At 37.6% G+C, this 9,244-nt stretch overlaps 1 protein-coding gene and 1 non-coding gene across 4 annotated transcripts; one reads left to right on the top strand and one right to left on the bottom strand.

Annotated features, from left to right (window-relative positions):
* Nucleotides 1-1,856: 1,856 nt before the first annotated feature.
* Nucleotides 1,857-7,962, bottom strand: LOC116215482 (Werner Syndrome-like exonuclease). Of its 3 annotated transcripts, XM_031551203.1 has the most exons (7): nucleotides 7,646-7,962; nucleotides 7,181-7,360; nucleotides 6,312-6,442; nucleotides 5,159-5,320; nucleotides 3,764-3,874; nucleotides 2,736-2,844; nucleotides 1,857-2,297 (listed from the first exon to the last, which is right to left on the bottom strand). In XM_031551203.1, exons 1-6 carry the CDS (start codon nucleotides 7,905-7,907, stop codon nucleotides 2,761-2,763), a joined length of 930 nt encoding a protein of 309 aa, XP_031407063.1. In that variant the 5' UTR covers nucleotides 7,908-7,962; the 3' UTR covers nucleotides 1,857-2,297; nucleotides 2,736-2,760. The 3 variants fall into 3 exon arrangements, with proteins under 3 accessions (XP_031407063.1, XP_031407064.1, XP_031407065.1); XM_031551204.1 differs by lacking the exon at nucleotides 3,764-3,874; XM_031551205.1 differs by lacking the exons at nucleotides 1,857-2,297; nucleotides 2,736-2,844 and having other exon boundaries at nucleotides 3,861-3,983.
* On the top strand, nucleotides 1,959-2,078 carry LOC116215777. The gene has a single exon (XR_004158575.1). It is a non-coding gene; the product is annotated as a U5 spliceosomal RNA (small nuclear RNA).
* Nucleotides 7,963-9,244: the final 1,282 nt, after the last annotated feature.

Raw genomic sequence — 9,244 nt, 5'->3', positions numbered from 1 at the left:
TAAGTGCGGCCTGGGCTGTTTCACTATTGAGATTTTGGGTTTGTCATACGTGACAAGGTCCTCCATTCATCATGACTTCAGGTGATCCAAGGAGTTCGAGCCGGGTCGAATCCTAAACCACAGGCTAAAACCTTAGGGGACCATTTTATATAACTGAATCAGGAAAGTTGAGTCCTAAAAATAGACTAAAGTAACGATCCTAAAAACATTTAAAGGACAAATTATAATAATTTATTTGGCTCGTACCGACACTTTCATTATTGGGCATCATCCTTCATTTGTACTTTGACATGGGAAGGACCAGAATGGCAAGTGATAAGTGATCGCGGCAGCTAAGTCCTTGGCAGGCCGTCGGGTCGCGCGCTCATCCTCTCCCGTATTCTCCTTTATTGGATAATGACTTGATGTCAGAAGGCCAAATCCTCTCAACTCGGCTTCTCTTTCGTGATTTAAAGCCATATCAAACCTCAAAGCTCACCCTAGTCCGTAGTGACCGGAATGCGAATCTTCAAAGACTCAGCCAGCGCAATTGAGGATTCATCATAATGAATATCCACTTCTCCATTCACTCCATGCTCTTATAATAAGTTCATCATAATTGAGCATCATCATCGGGTTCGAACCCCATCATATGGAAATTATTTCCATCCACTGTCAAAATTCAGCAACCAAAACCCAAAAGTATGGAACAAAATAAAAATGAGATTCTCGAAATAGGCATTTAGATTACCTTAGCTATCAATTCAAGAGCCAGCAAGGACCACTATTCTTTGTCTTTTTTCGTTTTCGTTTTTTTTTTTTTTGTTGTTAATTTAATTAATTAATGTATTTATTTTGGACGGTGGCAGTTGATGATCTTTCCAATCATCAATCAATATTGTACTAAAGATCCAATCATTCAACTTTTTCCTATGAAGGGAAAGCTCACAGTGGGAAATAGCATCTTCCATGGCTTCTTTTTGCCCTTCCTTTTTTTTATCAATGAGCTTCCTATATCTTTTGGCTCACTGTGCCCGAGTCGCAGATGGGAAAAACCCGGCAAATGAAGATTAAATTCCAGTACGACATTGACGTCCCCTATGCTCCTGGTAAAATAAAAATATTATGAAACTAATGCAAATTAGATTCAGAGATTCAGTCAGTCAAAACCAGACTAAGTAGTGGTCCTCTCCTCATCAATGTAGTTTACCGGAGAGCATTAATTCCGACAGCCTAGTCAGGAACTCAGAGTCACATAATTGTTAAAGAACAAACAGGCACAGCACAATCAGTCGAAAGCTCTGCCTATCAATTGCTATGAAAAGGAAGCAAGGCATTAAATTTAAAGCAAAAGAGAAAAGAAAATGGACCAGGAGAGCTAGGTGATGATTTCGCAGAAAGGAAAAGGATGCATTATTAGTTTCCCTTTTCTATTTTGTTGGGTTAATAGTTTCCTAAAGAAGGGAGACAGATACCTCTCCATCACCCTTTTAAGACTTTACAACCTGCATGCCACTCACAACCATACCATTGAGCCCTATAATGCAGTACTGAAGTTTCTTAAAAGCCATGATTATGAGCCCATGTGCAATAAACAGTGAACAGAATTCCATGATTGATCTCTAACTTTTCGTGATATTTAGTCAACCCGAGCTCCAGTTTTTTCAATGGAATAAAGGATCCTATAAAGTGATGTGAAGTTTTAACTCCCACAACGAAAAGAAGACCAACAAATAATTGAAACAGTATGAGATGGCGCGTTTCGTTGTGATTCATAGGTTAATATGTTAAGAGGTGATATTTTAGACTTTAGTGCCACGAAAAATCAAATGAGCATAAGAGTAGACACAAAAATCTTTTGCAATGATATCAATAGATCAATTTGAAATGATTAAGATGTTCTGTAATTATAGGAAAAGCCATGAACAAGAAAATATATCAATCCTTTGTTTATCCCAGTCCTGAAAGTAAAATCATGCAGTTGCGCATTGAGTACAGAGCAAACTATTCTTTCACCTTTTACTAAAGAATACCATGTGCTCATTGCAGAAAGCAGCATACATCATTCGATGCTAAACATTTCTTCTCATCAGAGAATAGCCTTCACAGTTGTATGTAATTTAAACAGAAGATTTGAATGCATCTGTCAAGTGAGAGGCTCAACAGATTTTGATATCAAATGCGCTCACAGGGGATCGGCTGGAGGGGAAACATATAGGACAGAGCAAGTCGCAACAGTAACAGACATCCATGCTTGCTGATAAAGAGCTCACATGCCTTGAACATTGAACAATACTCAAACGAGTTCATCAAAGCATCTGCCAAGGAGAGAACATATATAAGATTGCGTAAATCTTTGAAATCAAAAGACAAATAAATAACTGAAACATCAATTTATCAACCCTTAAGTCAGCACAGGTGCTCATTCCTGTCCATTCATCGATGGTAAAGCTTGGTTCCCAATTGATGTGAAATTAAGGTGCAGTAAACATTAATTAGCAATGGATAAATGATATTGACACTCCCAATATTGCATGACAATACCCCAACATCCCAAAATTTGAAGAGGACGATAGTTAAAACAAGCATTCGCAAGTACAGTTGGGGCACCGATCGGCTAGCTATTCTAAACAGCAGGTTGTGCTGTATTCTAGTCAAAGTACATAGAGGCACTGTTGCTTTCTCCTATTAGTAAATGGATGAAAATGTTTCATCGATATACTTATTGTAAAGGTATTTGAACACAGCCAGAGTACCTGCAAATAATACCAGTGACAGTCATTAGAGCAAGACACTTGTTGCTGCTTCCTTCTTGTTATCAATCTCAGAATTATTTGTTTCCAAATCTGGCAAGCTCTTCAAAACCTGCATATGGATATTGTGGTAGTGGGAAATGGGTGATTACATGATTCATCTAACATATAATTGCATATATAAAAATCAGTCTCACTCTGTGACAAACACTAATTGACTTCATTTCAAGACTGCTCTATCTCATTAGATTACAAAGAAATTATTACTTATCAAAGCACATCTGCATGTTTTTTCCTTTCACTAGTGCACAAGCAGGCTTTTCATGGACTAGACACTCCATGAAATGAATGCCAAGCAACAGATGAAACTTATCATTCTCATGCTACCGAATTAAAAATGGCAGTTACCAATGAACTTTTGACAGACCGGTAGTTCATCTGTGTCAGCATACTCTCACAGTCTGCATGTCAGTTTTATAATTCAAGTTTTGATTATTTGTGTGCTCTATCAATCATCTAAAATTAGAAAGGGCGTACACTTGAATCGTTACGCATCTTAACACATCCCTTACGAACCATCAGTAAGCATGCACACAGACTCCAATGCACAAGGGGGATGGAATGGCGTGAGAGTCTATGGATATCTCAGTAAAGGTCGAGCACCAAGGGAAATCCAAGGTACCAAATAAGGGAGTGTCTTGTATCAGTTAATTATTGAGTAGATTTAACTCTTATTTTCAGGTGCCTCCTCATTGTCAACCAAATCCCCTCTACTTAATGGATTAACTTAATCCTTGAGTTTGAGGTCTTCCAGCTTTATCTGTCAACCCGTCCTCACATCTATCTGGAAACTCAGTTATTTATTGCTCAATTGGTATCTTGTGTCACCTGTCCCTCTCTCTGTCCCAACTCTTCCCATTCTCCTCCTTCCCAAATTTTAAGTAACTTTTAAAGAACTCATCCAGCAATATATTTAATTACACAGGCTTTAGTTGGCTCAATAACATGGCAATAAATGATCTTTTGGTTACCTTATATAGATGCCAGGAAGCAAAAGCATCCGTAGCAGCATAATGAAGCTGTTCTCTTGATAAAAACAAGGCCTCCCAATTTCCTAACCTGATGTTTCTGGGCTTTGGAAGCTGCATTCGTCATAAAATTAATCAGGCATCAGCTCCATGCTGCTGCTGTTCTGGGAACATCAGGCTATTGTCTGAGGTACACTTGGACCTTTAAAGTAGAGTGGCTAAACTTTAAGCAGCACAGTGTGTCTCAGAATTTGAGATGCCAAACTAGTTAATAAAAACTTATGAATCAACTTCAAGGTTCAAGCATGTTCTTCCTCTTACCATATCCCATGTCTTACAACTAAGTTCCAGATATATCAAGTTCTCGTAAACAAGCAGAATAGAATAACCCAAGGGTATTAAGGAAAAGAGCTGCAAATAACATAAAAAGAGCATATCATTGACTAAAAATTTTGCTCTACAGACAATTTCACCACTCAACCAAATCCTAAACTACTTTATGACATGCTCTAAGGTAAATTAAGTGGTGCCTTCTTAAAATATCGACTGTGCATCAAAGAAGATTGTATGTCAAATCTATGGTGTCAAAAGTTAACAAGCTCTCTGCACACTAGAACTTGACATGAAACCCAAGTTAATACCTACATTGAAGAAATTTATCAAATGGCAATCCCTAAGACATCTCTAACAACCTGACCTCTCTCATCATGAAAGGCGTATCATGCAATTATGATTCACATGTCTATCAAATATTCTATTCAAAGCTTGATTTTTCGTGGGACTTACCTGATCAAAGAGTACAAAGTGAATTTATATATTCATGGAAAAGAACACTTACGGGACAGACATGTTTAAATCATACATTGTAAAGAAACGACAATTAAACAGTGTGACTTGCCTTCAAACAATAATCTCAGAATTCATTCTAGAGCTCTGTAGTCCCATCTATACAACCACAATAATCCTTTGGACCACTTGGACCTAACTAAATCTATTCAGCAAGAAGCAGAACATTCCACTGGAAAGTTTGAACTACTTTGAACTCAACACTTTTTGAGCAGCGTCTTTGTGAGATAATCTGAATGCAATTATGCAGAAAAGTACAACCTGATTGGTGCGATGAAAAGAATGAATAACATACAAAATACAAATGCGGTAGGATTACATTCCCCTTTCATTCGAGAATACCAAACAATTCAGTAGCCCCAATTCACTGAAATGCATTAAACTTAAAAGGAGGAAAGCGCATCCTTTCATGACACAATTACCAAATAAATGACAGTATTTGAATTTCAAATGAACCCAGGACAAAAGTAAGGGAGCCAAGCATTCTATACGTATAGAGGCTTCATGGTGGAAATTAAATTAAACATCTCGAGAGGAAAGAACTAAACTGACCTGTTTAGATACAAGAATCTCAGTTAGATGTGCAAGACTCCAATTTCGCTGATCATGATGGAGCTTTTCGTTAGCGAGCCAGGACAGATCTTCACAGGCTTGTACAGATACATTATAATCTTTCTGCACCTTTACAGCATCATTAACTATGCCAACTCCAACCTGAGCTTGGATTAAGCAATAAAAATGAGAGTTCTAGAAAAGGACTGAAGATTCAAATAGAGAGGGCAATCTGACGGTTTTAACCAGAGAACAGTTCGACCTGTTACTTCAACATAAATTACCTTACAGGCAAGATATTTTCAAAGGTTTCTCATACTAGGCTCAGAAAAGATTTTAGTTACCAGGATATGATTTTGGCAACAGAGAAAATTCAATAAGTTTTAAGTTTCTGCAAATGAGATACAGTTTTTAATTCAATAAACCACTTTCAAGATGCCATGTGCTAGGCCACATAAAGATGGTGTCACCATCAGGCAGCTGCCACCACCTCCAGGGAACATCACTAGTGGCCACAAGTGTCACAACTAGACATCTCTGACAATAGCAAGGATCAGCAACTTAAGCTGCTAAACTAGGATGGCAACAGCAGTGCGGCCTCAGATTTTGTGAAAGTTCCCACTTTGGTTGTATTTCATCAAGAGATCAATACTAAGCTATCCTCTGCTACATTACTCTGCCCAGAACATATTCCATACCAGGAAGTCTTTTCATGAAACTAAAATAAGGTGCAAAAGTTCCCAGTTTTCCAAGCTAATTCTATGTACACGACCTAAGAAGCAACAATATCCTATTCTCTGCTATGTTATTTTGCCCAGTACATATATTACATACCCATAACTAAAATATCCTGCTAAGTACGAACGTACACATCATCAAAAATTAAAAAGGGAAATACATAAACTTGCTCTTTTGAGGCTTATCAATAGATGGATAATTTGCCCAGTTAGTCTGTGCATGTCAATAAACTAAACCAACCAGCTCCACTGGGATCTAGACCAATCCCACTGGGAAAATGTTTCAATCAGAAAACAGGACCTGCCAAACTACTGGTTCACAAACTAACCAAAACTCCCACTCCACTTTAGAAAGTCTTTGTATTAAACTGACATGAGAACTAATTCCACAATACTTAGAAAAGTGAGTTACCTACCTTAATAACTGCACGGTCTTCTAATATAAGCTTCAGACTCTGAGGGATATTAGAATGAACAATATGCATCACATAGCAGTCATCTGTGTTGCAGCAAATCTGCATAACTGCAGCTTTTCGAAGGGGTGCACCTGAATGAATTAATTTCTCTATACAATTAACTTAATATCCACAAAAATACCAGAAAGGATTTCATTTTTACTTGCTTTCTTCGTTCCTATTTTCCCTTATCCTTAGAAGAAAATTAATCTGCATTCATACTCCACTTTGTCTCCAATCCACTGGCCACGTATTCCTTAAAATCAGATGCCAGTACCAGCAAAACTAGAGACTTTAATATTCCAACAGCTCCAAATGTTATATGATTATATCGCTCATTCTTACTATCATCACCCAGTTGTGTATACTTGATAAGAAGATCAAACATAAGAATACTTTGTGAGCAGGGCGATCAATAAGAGATGATAAAAGTGTTAAATATGTTTGCTTAAGTTGTTGTAGCTCCAAAAACAAAAGAAAATCAATTGATACAGGAAGCAAGATTTCATCTTCAACTTCTCATGGCAGGATCAGGTAAAACAAGTTAACAGGATATGAACGTATCTGCATTGACATTTGAGTCATTTTAATTTTAAATCGTAAGAATCAATGCAACGCACTAGGAAAACCAAGTACGATCATATGGTGGACATTTCACAGTAGCTCCAATCGTAGGCCCAAATAATGCATTTGATTCTTTAATCCAGTAAAGAACATTTTGTCCAGAAATTTATTTCCAAGTTGCAACTTTGAGTTAATCATATGCACAAAGAACCGCCAAAGAACATGCAATCAGAAGCAAAAACTTCAATGTAAGGATGTCGACGAACCTCTTCTGAATGTTGGTCTCCACTCAATGTCAAAACCAATTGTAACTTGATCCGTTAACCTCTTCAATGCATTGATTTTCTTTAAAAGCTCTGCTGCTGATTTCTCCACCTCGACAGTGGTTCTGCTATACAAAATTCGACCTCCAAAAGCCATGCTGGGGTACCTCATTACCTCATTCACTGTTATGAGTTATGCAAACATTACTGGGTTTCGGGCATAACATCTAAATCTATGCATGCAACTGATTGTCACAGAGGAAAGGGAACCCATCATTAGAAAAAAGAAGTTTGCAATTCTGAATGTTTTGTGAAGCAAAAGCAGAAGTTGTATGACATAGAAGCACAAGCATCATCAATAAGATAACCTGATCGATGGAACTGTAATTTGCAGTCCACCGTTACTGAAGAAATGGATATCCACTAATTTAAATTCACTTTCAATTGGGGCTTCTAAGAGATACAAACCTTGACAGGGCGATAAAGAAGACGAACGGGGCAACCGCCGCCGGGGAGTTTCGATCCGGCTATCTTCCGCCTCCGGAGGGCGTCGCTTCTTATGATTAGGGGCTCTACCTGCGGATGCTGCTTCAACTGAGGCATCGATGGCCTCGAGTTCTTCCTCGGTGAGGGGCTCGTCCCAACCTGGGATGGCGATTGAGACTCCGCCGGTTAAGCCGGAAGAAGTGGCGGTGGAGCCACTGACGACTGGATTGTTTGGGGTTTCCATGGCGGATTGATTTTGGCGAGGTAGAGGGAAATGACGATATTTGAAAAGCTGTCATGGCCAGAACATTGCTACTTCGGTTTTACTTTCCTTTTATTTTACTATCAAGATCCCCATAGTTTAAGAAATATTAGTTTATCCCCCACAACTTCGTTTGGTCTTCAAATAAACACTCAACTCTATTTTTCTCCAAATTCAACAATATAGTCATTACTAATTTATCTTTTTCTTATATTTAATAATAATTTTTCATTTATATTTTCTCCTAACCATTTTTTTATTAATTTTTTTAGTTATAAGAGAGGCTTATGGACCTAGTACATTAAAATAGAAATCCTAAATATCTAATAAATGGGCACGGATAGTTCATTAGATATCAAACCTAAGATCTCTTCATCACTAGGTGAGAAGTATTACGTTTATACCCTCTCTTGATAGATTTTATAATTAATTTTTTAATAATAAATTTCTCACCTATTTTCATAAATATATATATATATATATGTTCACTCATTCATATACTTGCCAACACGTACAATACTTGTTTCTTCTTATTTCAAAAAGTTGAGTAGAGTAGAATAGTCTAAAACCAAGCACAAGCTTACTCATCAAGGGTACTCATGAGTGGGCGCAAGTTGGTTACTGCAAAGACCAGCATTAAATTGTTCGACTTCTCAAGGTTAGTGATGAAGAGGGGCATGGGACACTTCCATGGGGCAATTGATTATTAAGATTAGCTGAGAGAGAGAGCAACGTCAAAGATAAGTAATAGTAAGATCTGACAATTGAAGAGCCCTAAAGCATTCAGTCTAATGATTAAGAGATGCACGTGTATTCACCCGATTTTAAATTCGAAATCTCTTGGGGCTAGCTTGCATGGCATTTGGCCGGTTTACCATGTCTTGTGCATTTGTGGCCTCGATATATGACTTAAAAATTAGTAGGGTGAAACTTGATTATCTTACGATATAAAAAAAAAAAAAAAAAGATCTACCAATTGAGATAAGGATATGGTAAAAAAGTACTGCAAGGAAGGACGCTTCTACCAAGCAGCATTCGATCAACTGCGACTGTGGGTTTTTTTCCCTTTTTCTTTTACATCTATACTATTTATAAAGAGAGGACTTGGTGCCCCTTCAGCGGGGATTGCAATATGTGTCGTGCCGTATTAAAAACAAACGAGTTCATATCAGAAAGCTCTAAATCCAAACATGACACCTTTAATAAACGTGTCAAAATTTTCAAATACGAACACGACACGTTTAATTACGGATTAACACAGACACAACAAAGTCTAATCTGTTTAACTAAGCGTGTCTAAATGTGTATATATACTTATC

The sequence above is a fragment of the Punica granatum genome, chromosome 7, assembly GCF_007655135.1.
Source record: "Punica granatum isolate Tunisia-2019 chromosome 7, ASM765513v2, whole genome shotgun sequence".
In the NCBI taxonomy this organism is placed as follows: domain Eukaryota; kingdom Viridiplantae; phylum Streptophyta; class Magnoliopsida; order Myrtales; family Lythraceae; genus Punica; species Punica granatum.
Note: the sequence above shows the minus strand (reverse complement) of the source record. Positions and strands in the feature narration are given on the sequence as shown.

Excerpts from the sequence above, each read along its gene's own strand:
- LOC116215482 (XM_031551203.1), bottom strand. The coding sequence starts at position 7,907 with ATGGAAACCCCAAACAATCCAGTCGTCAGTGGCTCCACCGCCACTTCT. Across the intron at positions 5,321-6,311 it reads AAGACCGTGCAGTTATTAAG|GTTGGAGTTGGCATAGTTAA; the intron begins GTAGGTAACTCA and ends ATCCAAGCTCAG. Across the intron at positions 2,845-3,763 it reads CTTCCTGGCATCTATATAAG|GTTTTGAAGAGCTTGCCAGA; the intron begins GTAACCAAAAGA and ends ATCCATATGCAG.